We start from the raw sequence: 19936 nt of genomic DNA, 5'->3' as shown, positions 1-19936 counted from the left end.
TGGTCAATTATCTCTACAACTACTGTACAGATTTTAATGAACTTTGATATGTACATACATTGATACAATACAAAACAAATAACCATTCAATAATTGTAATACACATGCATGATCGTGCGCAACACTCGTTGGAGTAGGAAGGTATGAAACAGCGGTTGCAGAATAAACAAAAAAATGGGTTAATGGGGGTATGGTCCCCTCTTACAGATATACAGGTCTCGCAGCATGATTTCATACTTGAAATAAGGCAGTTTATCATTTTCTGTGGCAATTGGTCCCACTCGTTCAGCAACGCTGTTTTCATTCCCTGGATGGTTCCCGGAGGGGGGTTGCGAGTTGCAATTGCCCTCCCCAGAGCATCCCATACATGCTCTATAGGGTTAAGGTCTGGAGATCTGGCTGGTCAAGCCATCCAGCGAATATCCTCACTCTCTAGAAAATCGTCGAGCAGAAGAGCTCTATGTGGCCTCGCGTTATCGTCCCATTAAAATGAACTCAGGACCAACTGCACCCTTGAAAAGGCGAACATGGGGACCTCATCCCTATACCTCACACCAGTCACAGTGCCTCTTTCAAAGACATGGAGAGGTGTGCGGCCATCCAACATGATGCCTGCCCAGACCATTAAACCTCCTCCGCCATAATGGTCGATTTCGCGGACATTGGAGGGTAGGTAGCGGGTCCCTGGTTCTCTCCATATGAACGTACAGTGAGAATCGGTGCTTAGGCTGAACTGGGACTCATCAGTGAAGAGAACGGTCGCCCATTGATCCATACTCCAATCTCTATACTCTCTGCACCATGATAAACGGATTCCCCTGTCCGTAGAAGTGAGCGGGACGCAAACAGCAGGTCTTCTTGCAAACAACCCTCTCTCATGAAGTCTTTTGGAAACAGTCACCCTTGTTCACATGGGTTCCTGTGGCTTCATACAAATCACGAGAGAGCTGAGAAGCTGTAGCACTCCTGTTACGCCTCACTATAATCAACAAATGACGATCTTCTCTGGCCATCGTGGCTCTTGGACGACCTTGCCCAGGCTTTCTCTCGATGGATCCGGTATCCTGGAACTGTTTCCATAAGTTACACACGACGCTGGGCGTTAAATTGAACTCTCTACAAATCTGGACTTGAGATTGGCCTGCTTCTAGCCTCCCCACAATTCGTCACCTCATTCCATCATCTAAATGTTGGTGGTTACTCATTTTTACTGTTACAATTTGAAATTTACCGATTGCTGCAAAATAACACCAAGAAATTCGCCAAGGTGTGCTAGCGAACGAAATGCGTCTTAACTTATGCGCGCTTATAAAGCCTGTTTCTCTACTGGCTCCGCCTACACACGTGTACGCTTACGTATTTGACGTACAAGATTTGCATTTTTGTCTAGAAGCAGTGGTTTTACATTCAGTTCAGTTCTTTTCATGAAATTCGATAAAATATGCAAATTCTCTTAATTTATTTCACCAGTGTAAATTAATTGGGATTTAGTGGCAGTAGATAGATAGATAGAGCCGCACACAACCCTGGACTGATGCAAAGCAACTTACTTCTGTTACCTCAAAATGTATGTCTGATATGTCCCTCTTTCTTTGAGGGACATACAAACCCTGTCCACGTTAACCAATATGGCGACTTCCTGTGTGATTCATGAAATAAACAAATCCGAATTTAAAGAAACGTAGTAGAAACATAGAAATCAATTTTTTCCCTTTTTCAAGGGGTGCTAGGTATTTTGATTCTCCCCTGAACTCGTTATCCATCTGCCTGTTTCTGCTTCAAAAAATACTTAATTAAAGCTGTGGAATTTCTTCAAAGTACTTTATGGGCCCATAATAAATTTTAAAACATCTTAAATTATATGTGAATTTATGCAGTTGACTATTAAAAAGCAATACGGAGACATTAATTTTCATGCTTGAGAAGATATCACTAAAATGTAGTAATCAATGTTATAAGCATGGATATCCAACTCAAAAGTAGGTCCGGCTCATTACTTCATACTTAATCTCTTGGGCTTCGTATATATCTCTAAGTGAACTCAATATTTCATAAATAAAGAATTCAATACAATTTTTAAAATTATTGATGTGACAGAAAACTCCACTAAATTCCCACATTTCTATAGTAAAATCGGCAATTTTAACACTGATTTTTATAAGATCATCCTTTGCCTGACCCTGAAAGTGATGCGGATATGATGATTATGGTATCTATTCAAAAAGCCTCATTACTAGGAGGATTGAAAAAGTGGCAAACCATTATAACAGCATAAACTATTATACATATACTGGCAGGCAGCATTAAAGAAGTGACAAACCATTTGTAAAGACATATGCTGATCAGAAACGAATTGCTAGGGAACCACGGTAACCAAAATAAACGTTCTGAAAGTGATTGTTAAGGCTCAAAAATCATTGTTGCCCGACAGTTTTTTGTCCATTTCGGGCATTTGCCCTGCTCTGATGAACTTTTAAAGTAGTCTATCGTTCAATTCGGGTCCCATTTGGTATACGTGCAAAATTTGGTGACGATCGATCTAAAATTGTAAATTTGTATGGAGAACACACAGACAGAAAATCAATTTTATATATACATATTGATCTAGTGGCAGTAATTCTGATGATTGGCACTGAAATTCAGCTTATAATACAGCTGTTTAATGTTAGTATGTGCATTCATATCAACAAAAATGTTCATTAGCCGAATCCGTATTCATTAGTTGAGATAGCTAAAAAAATTTTTTTAATTGTTTCACAAATTGTCTGTTAGAACTAAAGTGTTTGTTAGCAGAGATATTATTGCATAAACTGTACATTGCGATTCACACGACAACTGTAAATATATATTAACCACTATGTACATAATATTATCAGATGAAACATTTAAAAATTATGGTGAATATGTTGACTGTTAAGACGTATAAAAAAACCTGGACTTTGCGGGGAATGAATACTGAACCCTAATTATTCAAATTGTATTCAGTATATTTTAAATTATTTCGTTACTTTTGCTCACTATCAAGCCGATTGAGGGCACTAAATCTAGCAATAAAAGTAAAAATCTTCAGTATTGTGATCATTGTAATTTAATAGAATTTTCATTTCATTTTGATGTCTGATTTATCCCAGAAGCTTAATTAATATTGATTCATCTGTTTTGAATATGTAAACTAAACTAAAACACTGTTAAATTCCTATTGAGTTATTCCCAGTGTAATCGAATAACCTGCTTAATCAGATATTGCATGTTGAAATTGTTGATATTCCTTTAAGCGGGTCAGACCCTATTCAACTAATTTTTACAACACAATATGGAATTTTCACAGGAATGCTCACATTTTTATTGATTTACTCTACATTTAAAATTATTTCATTATAACAAATTTTAAATGTAATAAATTGAGGGAACAAAATGATCAATTTTCTGATAAGCAAGGCGAGTATGCTATATGGAGACTCTGCCGTTTTTGCATCTATGGAAAGAAGGTATAGGGCTTCATCATGGCAAGTGCATTATGCAAACTTAATCGATTGCTGGTATCATTAATATTGTATTTTTTTATTTACTTAATAAACTTGTATAAAACGTGAATAAAGTTACAAATATTATGTAATTCAGTGATGATGACATATTTCTTTCTATTTTAAACGGTTTGAAAATATATACAGTTGAATCCCATTTTAATAAATACCATTTTAGCAAAATCTTGTTTTAACAAAGTGATTTCTCCGGTCTCTTGAAGTTCATTAAAATGGGATCTGACTGTATTTTCTTGAAAGGTAGTACATACAAAAGACAAGAAAAAATACTAAACAATACTAAAATAACATTCCAGCGACTCTGGGTAAAAAATTAATCAGTATATTTGATGATATATAAATTAATATGGTTAAATGTAACAGATCACAAAACTAACAATTTCTGTGAAGTTAAGGTGAGAAATGACAACAAATATTTTTAATTTTCCAGGGAAAAGACCTCAACATAAAAATATCTACAAGGTATATTTTCACTATACCTCGTGAATTCGGACACCACATGGCAGTCCCAACCGAATGCTGCTATGCAGTTTTTGGTCATCACAAGGACCAGTTTCATTTCCCGCAAAACAGCACAATAGTGGTCAGCCGAAGTTGGTTCTGTGGTTATCTAACATTGAGATGTGAATTTGAGATAGTCTCTCATTAAAATAGTTCCTTACTGGAAAGCTAGTATCGATGGAAGCACTTCTTAAAACACTCATAACTCTGACATCATAAAAATTCTAAAGCCACATATATAGGAACATATAATTTCCGGCATGAATGTTAAAAATTCCTCAGAAGAATTTTTATAAGCTGCATGCATGGTTCGGTAGTATAGTAGTAGTGTCCCTAACCGAACAAGTATTACACAACAATAGGTATAACACTGTTAGGTTTCCCCCAATAGAATAATCTGACATAACTCACCTCTTCATGGGTGAAACCGTAGTAAATTGCTTCAATATTGATAGACAGGACTAGTGGGCAATCAAGAAAGGAAAAGTTATATCATATTTGAATTAAAGTATTTTACTGATTATGACGATTGGCAAATGTAGAAACTCTTACAATCTGACTTTTTTTAAATGAATTATTAAATAATATAATAAAAATATTCAGAGTATAAAACTAAACACATCTGTAATGTATACAAATTTGTTGGGCATATAAAAATAAAATAGTAATTCACCACATAGATGATATACAAAATAAAGAAGTGGTTAGTGAGAGGAAAACTGAGTAATTGTAATGACTGAAAAACATAATTTAAAAAGCAAATATTGAAGGAATCAGTAATAATAAGAAGTATTCAGAAGGTACCTTCCGCTGAAGTACGTTAATTTTTCTGTCTTTTATTTCCATGTGATCCCTCAGTTCCTGGACTTCTTGAGTGTATCTGTTTCTCTCCTGTGTTGATGACATGGCCTGCTGAGTTTTTTTCTCAATTAGTTTGTTCTTTTCCTCCAGCCTAACCCGTAGTTCCTCTACCTAAAATTCAATAGTTATTTGAATCTGAATTCGAATAAATTATAAGTTACAATAACAAGCAATTATTACAAAATATTTTAACTCATATCACTCGAACGTGAATGAATTTTTATGCTAAACAATTTTGAATGAGTTTTTAACAAAATGCAGCTACAAAAAACCAATGTTTAGCTCACAAACTCATCATTAATTTACCAGTTCTGTGCAACCTAAAAATTTTAATCAAGGGGCAAAACTGTAAGCAAGAAATTGGATCTCCATTTAAGGTATCCATTTAAATGTCAAAATTTATCCTAAATCTCTGATTAAAAGAATAAAAAAAAGAAAAAGAAAGGCATAAAGACAGAAAAAACATTGATTTCAACTTACATCAGCTTGCAGCATGTTATAATGTTCTTCTTTGGCACACAAAGACTCCTTCAGCACAGCAATATGTCGTTGATAATCATGATGTTGTTCTTCGAGGGTCTTCATTTTGGCCCCCATGGCCATTATTTCCTGATCACGGCGGTTCAGCTCGATTCGCAATTCCTCTACCTACATATACAATATTAAAATGATAATGATCAAGCTATTTTCAGTTTATTATTAAAACTTAATTATTAAAAAATATATATTTAAGGAAAATCATATTTTTCTTTAGAAAAAACAAGAAAAGAGAGACATTCTTTTGCATAGCAGAAATTTAAAAAAAAGTAAAAATTTGATTTTATTTAATATTTTCTTCACATTCAATGATTTTTGTTATAAAATATATTCTATATCAATGTTTCTCAACCACTGGGGCCTGATATAAGCCAAACTGTCCCTTAATTTTCTATTAGCTGTGACTGTATGACCAGGCCATGCTCCCAAAGGTTAAGAAACACTGTTGTGTATACCACCACAATATTTATGAAATGTACTCTATACAACCCATTCATCTAACAGATTTTATTTTGTTTTGTGTACATTAAAATTAAAAAGTGAAGTTTCTGTTTAACACACATGTTATGTTAATGAACAGAAGCATTCATGCTGAAATATTTCAATATTTCTTTGTAGATTAAATGTCACTTGAAAATTATTTAAGGACTTTTATCCCACAAATTATTGAAGTTTACAGGTACAGGTTGTATACCGCTGCAAGGAAAATAGAAGAGACTTTTCCTCTGAGTAGCAAAATTTACATGTGTAGGAAATTATAGTAATCCATAATATACATTAGAATTTGATTTGGGAGACATGAAAGAAAAGAAGAAAAAGTGCTAAATAACATGAGTGATGAAAGTCAAAGAAAACTCATAAAATAATGAATTAAGTTCTTTTTTCTTTTTCCCAAACTGGTTTTCACTTCAACAAAAACAAGAATGCAAAATTCAAAACAGAATAAAAAAATCTGTAGAAATAATTTTCAAAATTTCTCTATTTCACAAATCAAGACAAATATTTAATTCCAAGAAGATACAGTAAGTATCATTAGAAACTTGCAGTTAAATTTTGTGCATTAGAAAAATTCATTTTTTTATTATATATACATTTACTATTATTAATACAACTATACCTGTTTTTATAACATACTATTAATTAATGAATTTTTTTAAACAACTATGCCACTGTAGTTTTATTTTCACGTAACTTACTTCAGCCGAAACAGTTTTCACTATAAAATCCATTGATGGGACATCATTCAATTGAGGAGGAGGAGGAGAGATATCCTCAACATTAGCATTGTTCTTGGAGGCTTTATTTTGCTGGTTAACAAATTTTGATTCAAGTAGTTCAATTTCACCTTCTAAAACGTTGATTCTAGAATCCTATTTGAATTTATGTGAAATTAGAGAAACACATCAGCATGCAAAACACAGCTGGGATTACAAAAAAGTTAAATAAGCAAACAAAGAAGAAAGACTAACAAAAAAAAAGAAGAAAATTAAACATGCTTTAACATGCAGTTTATTCAATTATACACATAAAGCACACATTAAAATCTTGCATTTAAAAAAATGTGCAAAATAACAACAAAGATTAGACAAAAAAAAGACAAAAGTAGTAGCATTTCTTTTATCGAGACCGAAAAATATAAACAGTACATGCAAATTTAAGAATAATAAAGAATATTCTAAAGGAAGAAAAATTGTAGAAGATCCTTGGACGTATGAACAATTTTTTTTCATTCACAGAAATTTGTTAAATGCTTCATTCTATACACACATTTCACACATTACTGCATGCTAAATAACTCAGTAATAGTTTCATCTACCAACAGCCTGTTTCTCATTCAAAAATATGTCATTTCAGTCCAATGACTTCACAGACAATTCAAATATGGTAGAGGGCTATTCTGTCATTAAACACAATCAGACTCCCTTATAATGAAAAAGCTAGTTTCCAGTGAAAATTTAGTTAAATTAGGTCGCTGGCTAATTTTGTGTTAAAGTAAAAAAAATTATACTTCATTTAATTTTTTTTACGTAAAGTACAGTGAAGTCAGTCAAAGACATATGAGGCAGAAACCTGTCTTAAATGGAATCGAAATATAGTCTATTCAATGAATGTTCAATTCAAAGTCAATTCAATGCTTTTATTTGCACCTTCATGAAACAGAACATTAGAACATCTATTGACGTTTCGTTTCGTATAGGTTTCATTGTATTCATAGCAGGTATAAGCCTATATAACCTTATATCAATATTAGACTTAAATTGTTTTTCACTTTTTCCCAGCAACGTTATGATTTATATTTCATATTTACTTCAGAAAAAATCCATCTATTTCTCTCTACCATCCCTCCTGGGCAAGGCCAGAACTAGGGGGATGGAGGGAACTGCCCCGAGCGGCAAAATTTAGGGGGGATAGTTTTATGTTGGAACAAAGAAAACTATTATAAAATGATTGAATTTTAAAATTGGAGGGGCAGCAAAAATCTATTTACTGCCCTGAACATGGGTCCATTTGCTGAAGTTAAGAGAAAAGACTAATAAACCTCTACCTCAATGCCTCAAGCCACAGTGCATGAAATAAAGAAGACAGAGTCGTGTCTTCAGTGATGTAGGTGCAGGCCCGTCATTTAGGGGAGTCAAGGGAGGGGTGTTGTCCCCCCCCTGGTTTTGGAAAATACAGTATAAATGGTATGTATGTATGTATATATATACATATACATACATACACATGCAAATATTGTTGAAATATCATTTTTTTATGTGAAAACAGAAAACAAATTAATTATGTGAACTGGAAAGCAAAAAATGAACAATGAAAAATTTTTTGCTTTCCAGTTCACATAATTAATTTGTTTTCTGTTTTCACATAAAAAATTATATTTTAACAATGTTTTTTCACTACACTTCATATTACATCTGCCTATGGTGAGTTTCGACAAATTTTAAATTTTTGTAAGGGGCCATTCAAGTATTACGTAAGCAGATTTTTAGCCATTTTTGACCCCCTCCTCCCCCTTATCGGCAAAAGTCAGCAAAACACTGACCCCCCCCCCCTTGTCAGCAAAATTTCGTCAGCAGCTTAGAATATTTCATATCTTCAAAAAGGGTGGTTGATGACGTAAGCAACCTTCAAACCCCCCCCCCTCCCCCCTTGTTATCAAAAGTCAGCAAATCCAAACCCCCCCCCCCCCCCGATGCTGACGTAATACTTGAATGACCCCTGATGTTCATTTTGTACATTTTTCTACACATACAAATATGTATACATACATTGAGTACACATTCTTTGTCCCCCCCCCCCCTGGAAAAAGTTAAAATGACGGCCCTGTAAGTAGATAATAGCATGATGCTTGCTCGGTTTGCAAGAGGGCCAGAGTTCGAGTCCCAGCAGAGACAAGATGATGTTTCTTTCCAAGTTCACCTCATCGTAAAATGCAGAAAATCCTGTTTCCTTGGGTTAAAATTTTGCGTTTGGATATTTTCCCCATGAAAAAATAATGAGCACAACACACAGGAGAAGAAAAATACCAGTAATGGTCCTCACATTCAAATACATGAAGTTTGTAATAGAATCTAAGCAAGCGCTGAATTATATATTCTTTAAAATTCTGATTGGTCAATTCTCCTATCTTCATTTTCCATGCTCATCCCTCCCTTCCAGATAAAATGTTGCATGCACCTGCTCAGTGAAAACAAACCTTAAGGGGTGACATCATGCCTTTTGTTAAACCATTCGATTGACTTTTATTAATGACTTTCACTTACTCCTCATGTGGATTATCTGTACATTAGCATTGGTGCCTGAACCTAGCCATTTGAGTGCCTCCCCCCAAATAATTTCTGAAAAACAATGCAATGCACCCTCCCTCTTCTGCGTACGTGCTTGAGTCCCATATATACAAGACAACCAGCAACATTCAGCCCCCCCCCCCCAATGTTTTCTTCATGCCAGCACCTCTGATTAGGCCAACAGTAAAAGAAACTCAGTTTTATGGGTCCTTTTTGTGCACTTAATTTTCATTTTCTATCATTTTTGTATTTTTTTTTTCAAGTTTTATTTTTAAGTCATCAAATTTGAGTCACCATGAAAAACATACTTGCCAAAAAATACAAAACTGATACACAATTATGCACAATTAGTAGTGTATCAAACAAAATGTATTGCTCATTAAATTCAGACTCTCGCTAAGCACATGTTTGTTATGAGCATGTCTGACTGTAAATAGCTCTTTTAAATTAATTATCTAGAACTAAAAATAATTCCCATATGATGTTTTCTCCCCACAAAAATTACATAGCAAATTGTACGACAAAAGAAAAACAACAATACCTTTGTTTCAAGAATTGCCTCCAAAACACCAATTTTATTCTTGCCAGCCTGATTTTTTTTTAATATTCAAAACATAGAAAATCTGATATGAAACAGCATGAAAGATTAGAAACAAGCACAAAAAAAATTAGTAGAGAAAATTCTCATGCACATTTAACAGCAAAAAGCACGGGTGGGGGGGGGGGTATTATACAAATACATGCATTAGAAAAATTGGAATGATGCAATACAAAATAAAAGCACAAATATTCTAAATTCAATTTTACAAAACTAAGAAACAATAATGAGCACTAGAGAAATTAACTGAAGCTTCTAAGCGACTATATATATGCAGATTATGAATATGCAGGGAAGTTTAATAAGATACATATATTATAAAAAATTAGAAAAGCTTTTGGGAAAAACCATGCAAAAGTAACCTGCTTGCTTTGTACTTAATAGCAAATCATGTCTAGAAATCTGTGGGTACACTGACACACGAATGAAGTCCCAAGAACACTCAGGATAGTCTTTTGTATTTTAATGATATACAGCGTGGATAAAAAGTCTATGACACATCTTAAAAATTAATAAAAAATCAAATAATTGACTAAAAGAAAGTGGGGTGAGAACGAGAATACCTATACTATCACATAAACATAGTTTTTCCAAAATATGAAAAAAAATTGTTCAAAATTTCATTCTCATATGACGTTTTTACAAAAAAAGAAAACATTCACATAACACATAAATATGACAAGTGGTCGAACAGATTCAACATCATTTGCAAAATTTATTTTTTAAGATCCAGAAGTGAGTTGTTTTGCATTCCAGCATGCTAGTTTGCTGCCAGTGTTGCTAAGCACAATGGAATGCAATCCAAAAATAATGCTTGTCTGAAAATAACACCTGATTAGATGCAGTCCCAGCTGCAGAGTTTTCTCATATTGAAATGTAATAGTTTCATGTAAGCAAATAGAAAAACATTAATTATGCAATTATACACCCTTTGTGTTATATTTTATGTTATGTTGTTTTTCACTATGTAGCACCATCTGTGAATGAAATGTTGAATTATTTTTTTTTTAAATCAAAAAAGTGCTTTCATGACAATTATTTATTGCAAACCATACTTTTTAACCCTCTCAGTGGCATTTATTAGATACGGGAGGTTTAGTTGTTTCTGCTATGCTGCGGAAAGGCTGAAGTACATTAGTTGAGTTTCAATTAAATTTTAAAATGTGTCATTGACTTTTCACCCACACAGCCCAATTTTTAAAAATAAAAAGAATATTTTCATGAAATCAAGTTTGTGACCTCCTGCTAATTACGCAAATATCATTTGATTTGATCCCACCAAATTATTAATTTCAGAATTTATATCTTACACTTTTGAACCTTCTTGATTGTCCCATCAAAAGAATACACACTTCAATGATAATCATCAGATATGTACACTTTTTTTTTAAATGGCAGAACAAAAAAAACAGCAATTCTTTTTCTTTCTCTTACCTTGGTTGAATCCCTATCTCTGGCTTCTAACATTGCCTCCAGATGTCGTGAGCGAGCCTCATTCTCAATCAACTTACTTTTCACACGTTCAAACTCTAACCTCTCTTCTTCCATCAATTTACCACCTTTTTATTGATTCAAATGAAACAAAAAATACATGATCTCATTAGGAAAAATGCTAATTTTAAAGCATTTTCATGATAAATTATCAAATATCTATCTTATTTAAATTTATAAAATTACCATGCACAAAAGAAATGGAGGATTGAGGAATCACAATGGTCATGCAAAGTAACTATTTACAGTATATATATGGGAAGAGGGGAGATTGATGGACGATGATGGTTATAAAAAATTCTCTCAGCAGCAAACACAATTAAAAGTGCACCTGGTTTCAGTTGCTTTTTTTCCCCCAAAGAAACCAACTGGAAAAATGTAAATAAATTATTTTTAGAGCTGTCAACAGCGACACTGTTAACAAAAGCACTTATATATATATATTTTTTTTTTACCAGGCGTTGATTTGGATATTTTAATTAGTAACCACATTAAATACCAGGTGCTGTGTCAGTAATAAAGGCGTAACAAAGAAGTTCAGCGACAAGTGAAAACATTTCCCATAGAGGAGAAGAGTTCCAAATCACTAAATTAAATTATTTTTAGGTACAGTATATGTGAAAAAATACTCACCAACACCTTTTATTTCCATAAGCTTTTTTAGACTTTCATCACGAGCTGCCAGAGTTTGTTTTTGTGTTTCTATCCTCATTTCTAATTCCTTGAAGAAAAACATTAATTAATTAATACACTTAACGATTTTTAGTGCCATATAGTTAAAATTTATTTACACATCATACTAAAAAATAGTATAAAGTAGATAACATGGTAGTGGGGGGTTGAGGTTAGAGTGGTGCAAGTCATATTTTCAAACATTCTGAATTAAGTCTAGAAATGAATGAATGAACATTATGAATCTATGTAATGAAAAAAGCTTTTAAAAATGAAATGGAAAAGAAATGTGGATATCTACTACTATGAGTATTTATAGCCTACCTTTAAAGTTTCTCTGAGGAGATATATTTCTTTGGTCATGTGCTCTTTTTCATTGTACAGGGCTTCCAAATGTTGCTGAACCTCAGCATCAGGATTTCGCATGTGGGCCAACCGCAGCTCTTCCTCCATTTGCCGTATGAGAGCAGACTGTTTCTGAAATAAGATTTTTGTAGTAGTTTGCAGAGCAGTGGAGGCAAATAAAAGTAATTTAAAAAGTATTAAATATCTTAAACTTATGTTAATTTATATTTTTACAAGCAGAAGAAATCCAATAACATTTTCTAAAGAGAATGTGTATTTTTAGAAAGGTTAGATAGAATATGTTCTAATAATAACGTACATCCTGAAAAATCAGTATTTATGCTAAAAAAGGCTAAGATATAGATGGAGTTGATTCAATTTGCTCTTCCAGCATGTTTTAGCTTTTAACTGGTATGTGTAACATGTAGGAATGATCAGTACTGCCCCAGGGTTTCACCTAGCCTTACTACTACTATTGAAGAAATAACTAATCAAATTACAGTTTCTGCATTGTTGAAAAATGTGTTATTGGAGACATTTTTGAACAAAATTATGCATTTTGAAATGAAATTAATTGTTCAAGTAGAGAAACCAATTGAATCTCAGACAGATTTTCGATCATTTTTGAGCCTTGTCAAAGTAGCATATCTGGAACCTCAGATTTGGGTAGGTATATTGTACAATTCAGACTGACACAGAAAATCTATCTACATTTTTATACATAGATAAAGGGAAAAATCAATTTCTATCAATTTTATACCATTCACCAGTGTTCTTTCAAATAGCATTTACCCAAGGACTCCTTAATGAAACACTATTGGAACAAGGAAATCCCTGAGCTACAGGAACGGTTCAAGATAAAAAAAAATCTCTACCTCACGAATTGCACAGCCCAAGCGCTGCCCCTGCTGAGCTATGCTATATACCAGAAATTATAGGGAATCTAGCGGGATCTATATTCTGAACCATGGAGCTATGAATACATTAGAATTCTCAATAATACAGAACGCATACAGCATTCTTTCCGCCGTGGTTCTGAACTTTGATCCAGAGGTAGGATCCTCTGAGCTAGAGGTTAGCTTCTCTAGCTCAGTGGTACTGAACAACATCGCAACAACAACGGCCGACGTGCCACCAGCCATCTCTTGCGGACCTCCTCCCTCCTCTGGTTGATAAGTAAATAGAAATTAAAACAAGATTGCTAATGATGTATAAGTATAATACCACCAAAATACATGCGGATCAACAGAGGGTCGGAACTAGTGAGGTCAGGAGGGGGAAGGGCAACTGCCCAGGCGGAAAAATTTTAGGGGGGGGGGGAGACAGTTTTTTAAGTGGGAACAAAGAACACCGTTATAAAATTATCGAATTTTAAAGTGGTGGGGGGACGGTGGCAAAATCATGTTTACACCTAGGGCGGCGAAATACCTAGTTACGGCGCTGGGTCAACATCACACATTTCGAAATTGTACCATTATTTAATGAAAATGATGAAATTCAATACATTCTTATTTAGCGGAAGTGGATTTTTCTTAGCGAAATTTGAAGATACAGTATTTCTGAAGACTGGGTATCATGAAAAGAGGCATTGTGCTGAAATAGCTAGGATATATTGCGTTCGGAAGGATGAAGGTTCTCCCACTTTGTCCCCTACATCTGTGAAGAAAAACATCTGGTGAGACAAGGACAAATCCCTTCAGCCAATTCTAATTTGTAAGTTTCCGTTAACACCATCGAATAAAACTTTCTTACAAAAAAAACCCTTAAAAACTTAAGACACTATGTGTTATTACAATTTTGGATTATTTCACCAATGGATTATTAATTATTATCATCGCTATTACATACAAGTCCTATCTATATTTAAAATGATATACTGTACATGCAAATACAGTGAAATCTCGATATAAGGATACTACGCAGACAAAAAAAATATCGCTGTAGAGGGATTATTATTAATTCGAGAGGCAGCAGTTCAATATCAGATTACAGGCGTTTCCGAACAAGACTTGAAGAAGTACCATTTCAGAGGGATTTATCGTTGTATCGAGTATCGTTATGGTGAAGTTTCACTCTAATTACATAGATATTTTTTCGAAAGTTATAAAATATCAGAAATAAAAAAATTAAATTATTAATTTTAATTAGTTATTAAAGCTGTGCACTTAATTTTTGTAAATGGCTGATGGGTGTGGATCAGTTGCGAAACATGAGACAGGTTTCCGAAAACTTGGGGTTCTGTTTAAATTATTCATGTTATTATATGGAATTTTTTTTGTTAAACAAATTAGAAATATTCACATAAGTTTCAAATGAAACCCTACACAGAAATTTAGTGGTCTGCAGGGGGGTCTCTTTAGACATTTTACAGGTCCTCGGATTCAGAAAATATAAAAAACGCTACAATGTACCCCAATTCAATTAAATATTCCCTACGCAAAGAAGTTAGAACAGAAAGAATGATAACCTCCTAATATGTATTTAAGTGATTCGTTGTTCATACAAATTATGAACTAGGGCTACTGTAATACTTTACCGTACATGAACCTCGCACTCATTCCTCTGCGAAAAATCTAACGAATCGGTACATGCCGGAATGTGTGTTCTGAGTGTATGTGTGGCCCTATAACGTATTTATGTTGTCAGATTGTGTTTCGTGTTCTTGCTGGTGTTGCCAACTGTCTTTCATATTTTTGATTGCAAAGATGGCAACTGCTTGAATTTTCATGACAAGTAAGTATCCTGTTTAAGGTCTGCCTGCTCTCTGCGGAGGGATTTTTTTAAACGAAAGACTGGCTCACGTTCGCGCCTCGAAGTAGAAAAACCGCAGGAAATCACTTTCAGCCAAAGCTGCATTAAGATTTGCATTAACGCAACAGTTACGATAAAGCTGCATTAAACTTTCAAGCGGCTTTGCCTTCAGCCGACCACCACTGTACTGCCAACGAGACAAATAATTATCTGCGTTATTTATAGTTTGTAAAAATAAAAATAAAATAAAAAAATAAAAATTCATTTTTTTAGTTCAATGCACATCAAAGCTGTATTAAAGAGGTTTAAAGAGATTTTTAATACAGCTTTGATGCACATGTGAAAGAATTTTCAATCGTTGACTGATTTCACAGATTCTCTGATCTTCGGTAAAAAACATGATATGGATTCAATTATAATTTATATACCGTGTTGATAAATTTCATATGAAAACCAATATATAACCAACCTATGAAAAAACCCTTCCAACAGAAGACAAGATGAGAGAAGTTGGTGTTGCAGATTGGTTGGGGACAGAGTACGATGATGAAGGCGAATGGCTCGAGATGTTGGTCATTCGTCTCTTGCGGGCGATCCGCCCGGGCTCCTTGGCGGCCGGCTGGGGTTTCCGGGGACTTTGGTGGTGTGATTGCCGCGAGTCGGAGGCGATAGGGGTCTCGGCGGGGTTGGGTCCTGTGGCTTACGGGACGGGGATGCCTGCCGGGCCCGGACATCAAGAGAGTTTTTCCAGCATGGCCCAGCCACTAGGTAATCTGCTTCAGAGCTGGGCCATGTTCGGTGTTAGTGTTTGTAGTCCATTGCGTGGGTCGGAGGTCGGCCCGTGGTCTTGGTGGCTAGCGGGGCTTTTTCTTTTTTCCAGCATGGCCCAGCCGCAAGGTAGCCTGCTTATATCCCACAAGGGACAGAGCGGAGGCCATGTTTGGTGTTTGCATATGAAAACCAATAGGCCTAGGGTAACGATTTTGAAGCACTTCTAAAGGTTCATTAATAAACATTCTTTTGATAATTTATATTTTTATCCGGAACAGAACTTTTCAGTTCGAAAGAAATTCGTGATTTTTATGACGCAAAATCATTTACGCCATTTAATATCACGTCATTTCATTAAGATCATCAAGTATCGTTATTTCTTGACCTTTGTTGTTAGTGGTCATTAAATGACTTTGAAATGACGTAATTTTTTTTTTTGACTGACGTCATTTAGGGAAAATGAGCAAATTTTCACGTTATATTTGACGTCATGCGACTACTTGGGTACCTCCCCGAACCCGTATACGCCTCTGTATGCAAACAACGTTTTGAATATTGTCACACGTAGTTGAGATTAGAGTGCGCTAGAAAGCACGAATCTTATAAAGACAAAATTACTGAAAGTAATATTCAGAGACGGAAAATAGACCCACGATGACTGAAGTGCTTACTGGCATGATTTAAGAGCCAAAGACTCTCCTCAGAGCAACAAATAACTAATGATTTGGGAGGAATTAGTTTTAATTGCCATACCTTCTTGGCATTTCTTGAAAGAATACAAAGCACGAAGAAGTATCAGAAAAGTTGCTAATTATTTGCTGAAATGAGTTCTCAGCGAGAAGACTTCGACTTTAATTAACAGCACAGAAACTTACAGGGGTGTTGGTCAATGAAACATGTTTCAAAGCATATATTTAATTTCCACAATTCTTCCAACCCCCCCCCCACGTCTATGAAATACAAAGCAGTGTTTCCAATTTCTTGTGAATAGGAAGAAACATGTTTGAGTGATCTCATGGGTTTTCCCCGGTCTCAAAATATCCATCATAAAAAATACCAGCTGTCTAAACCTTGAAATCAATTATTGCACTTATCCCAGTAGTGAGCAATAGCGTGATACGATAAAATGAAGAATGTTTCGGAAAAGGTCGCAACTTCTAATAGAAAAGAAACATTTTGTGGGAAAAGTCGTTAAAGGCTGAGAAATATTTATCATTTTATTACATTAGGCCTATACTCTGAAATCGAAAAGTACAATTGAGCTAGAATCGAGTGGTAAATAAAGTGGTTGTGGAGAAAGCGACTTTTCTTTCCACTTATCTCTAGTTGCACGAAATTTTACCAGCAGTGGTCAAGCGAGGAAGAAGAATGGATGGTAGAATTTATATGAATTGTAAAAAAAAAACTTCATCGAAGAAATCGAATGAGATTGACCCTTTTTCAGAAGGTGTGTATCACACGCGATCGCGCGCGCGCAGCAGCAGGGAATTCGGGAGGATAAAAATTGGCAACATTCCAAAAACTGGAGAGAAAACGAGATCAGGAAACGGATCGAGGCACTAATGTTGAGCGGTTTCCCGTTCCAGCAAGTCAACGGAAACGAGAGATGCATCTCCAAACAGCAACAATGTTTTTTTTTGGTTTTGCATCATAATGAACTTTCAGCAAGCAACGTGAGCTGCAACGGGATACTAAGGAGATGTGGGCAGGAGAGTAAACAATAGCAATATAGTATATAGGCTTCAGTTTTTTTCTTTTTTGAGGGAAGAAGCTATTTTTGTGGAATGCTCTCATATTCTTTTTCCAAACACGTAATGTTTTCAGAAAAAAACAATTATAGATGAACATGTTCTGATTAAAAATGAGCCAAGATAAAAATCGATTTGCATAATCGGTAAGACAGATCCATCATTATGATAAGTTGATGTACTGAACCATATTACGGAGCAGTTTTTCCCATTGAGAACCGTGAGAATTCAACCTAGTCCTTAATCCTTTCAAATTACATCAGACATGTAAGTCATTTTTTACAAAGAAACTACATTATTTGAAATATATCGCAAGGCACCTTAAAGTAATTAAGAACCAGAGGACGAGAGCATTTTTTTAGGGAATATTTTTATGTAAAGCGGAACCTCGATAAAATGATACTCGGCGAACCCAGAAAACAGTGTGGTTGTAGAGGGATTATCGTTATATTGAGAGGCAGCAATTTAACATTAGAGTATAAACATTTCCAAACAAGATTTGAAAAAATATCGTTGTAGAGGGATTTATCATTATATCGAGTATCGTTGTAACCAGGTCTCACTGTATTTAAAAATGCGTATTAATAAAAACCTGTAACAATATATTTACGCAAATCTAGGGCACATTGTGTTTCCCAGCTGCAAAAATGTCTGCTGTTTCTTGTACCGATTCTTATGCGCACCCATTTTAACATGTTCAATTTCGGAAAGAAAAAAGCGTGTTAGATTCAAGTGAGATCCATAATTTGGGAAATTCCTATATCACTATATAGAGGCTCTACAAAAGTTTTCAAAATGGTATCAGTATGAACAAACGCATTACAAGAACTAATCAGAAGTATTTTTGCATTTTTACGCTGAAGAAAATTTCTGCATAATTAGCAGTCATTGATATATGCGCGATATCCTGTGCATAATTGAAACTGACCAGTGGTCTTAATGTACTTTGTAATTCTTAAAATTTTCAATTTTCGAAATTCCTTATTATTGGACAATAATTATAGCAATACGTACTAGTTGTCATCTGCCGGTCCAGTGGTTAGCACATCATACTTTTTGCGTAGGTCTGGGGTTGAATTTCTTGGCTAGGCCATCTCTAACTACAAACCGTTCGGAAACAATTGTAATAAAACCTTATTTTTCTCAAAATGAGGATTAATCGACTTACACCGCTCTGACTTAAACCCCCTCATCTATTGCCGTATAATATAGCATCATAAATCAAGGCTTGAAAAATGGAAGAAAAATATTTTGGCGCCAGAAAAGTTTCTCAGGAGCCAACAATACTACCCCGCCCCCCCCCCCCAAAAAAAAAGAAGTCCTAAATAAAGTGTTTTTTTGCTTTTTCTAGACTGGATGACCCCTTTTCATGTTGGAAGACGCATCATATGAAATCAGAAAATTTTCTTTCATTCTCAGACTGATATAGCAAGCAAATACAGAAAATTTCAGGTGCCAATACCAATATTGTAGTCGCCACGGCGACCTGGCGCCTTGGATTTATCAAATCCTGTCATATGGCACGCTTTGCAAGTTTTCTCTTTTCCGGAAGAATGAAGGAGGTTAGGAAGACCATAAAAAAAAACTGACGAATTGGTTTCTCATGAATTATTTAAAAGTAAAATATGCTACAATCACACACACACACAAAGCACGATAATAATTCTTATCATAAATACGTGCCAATAATTTAAACAAAATTAGGATAGGCAAGACAACAAATTTGGGAATTTCAACCAGCTCTTTTAAGATAAAATATCGTCTACGCCATGCTAAAAGCACGAATGTGCAATGTCGTGGAGAAAAAAAAGAGCGTGGCAAATGACATTTGGATGTTTACTCTACCCATGTTACGCTATGGAAGTTATTTTTCTAAAATGTTTTGTGACATATTAATGTTTTGTGGCAATAGGGATACAAATTTTCACTTTTTGGATTTATCGGCTGGTTGGACCACTTATTTTGCTATCGTTAAGTTTTGCCAGAAACAGGAATGTGTATCCCCCCTAGTGAAACACGTTGGTCTAACCATGCACGTTAGATGAAAGTGGAATAGATGAATTACGAGGGTACAGTAAATATTCAAACGTCATTTCCCAAACATTCATATTTCTGGCAAAAGGGGAACTATATTATATACATAACAACATATTTTAATCTATTTGATGCATAATTCATAAGATTTGCGTTTTAAAATCTAATTAAGATACCAAACATTCTGTTTAAATACGTTTCACCTGGCTGAGTTTGAATGGATATGTTTATGTGATCTTTTTTTTTTTATCATTTTTGCCGCACCACGGTCATTTTCTGCACACGAGGGCTAATTAGGCT

General features: G+C 34.7%; 1 protein-coding gene across 4 annotated transcripts in view; it reads right to left on the bottom strand.

Annotated features, from left to right (window-relative positions):
• Positions 1 to 19936, bottom strand: part of LOC149078754 (uncharacterized) — an 89124-nt gene that overhangs the window by 24405 nt on the left and 44783 nt on the right. For 2 of the 4 annotated variants that reach the window (XM_089240853.1, XM_089240856.1), the window contains exons 2-8: positions 12312 to 12464; positions 11949 to 12036; positions 11259 to 11383; positions 9768 to 9815; positions 6638 to 6811; positions 5385 to 5552; positions 4848 to 5015 (exon numbers count right to left, since the gene is read on the bottom strand). In XM_089240853.1, the coding sequence (XP_089096979.1) occupies positions 4848 to 5015; positions 5385 to 5552; positions 6638 to 6811; positions 9768 to 9815; positions 11259 to 11383; positions 11949 to 12036; positions 12312 to 12464 (924 nt within the window). The remainder of the gene's footprint in view (positions 1 to 4847; positions 5016 to 5384; positions 5553 to 6637; positions 6812 to 9767; positions 9816 to 11258; positions 11384 to 11948; positions 12037 to 12311; positions 12465 to 19936) is intronic. The other 2 variants (XM_089240854.1, XM_089240855.1) reach the window with 2 other exon arrangements.

Source organism: Pholcus phalangioides, unplaced genomic scaffold, assembly GCF_987345545.1.
Source record: "Pholcus phalangioides strain wild (caught in Gottingen) unplaced genomic scaffold, Ppha-v1.0 ptg000013l_1, whole genome shotgun sequence".
NCBI classification, from domain to species: domain Eukaryota; kingdom Metazoa; phylum Arthropoda; class Arachnida; order Araneae; family Pholcidae; genus Pholcus; species Pholcus phalangioides.
This window is presented reverse-complemented; position numbering and strand designations above follow the sequence as displayed.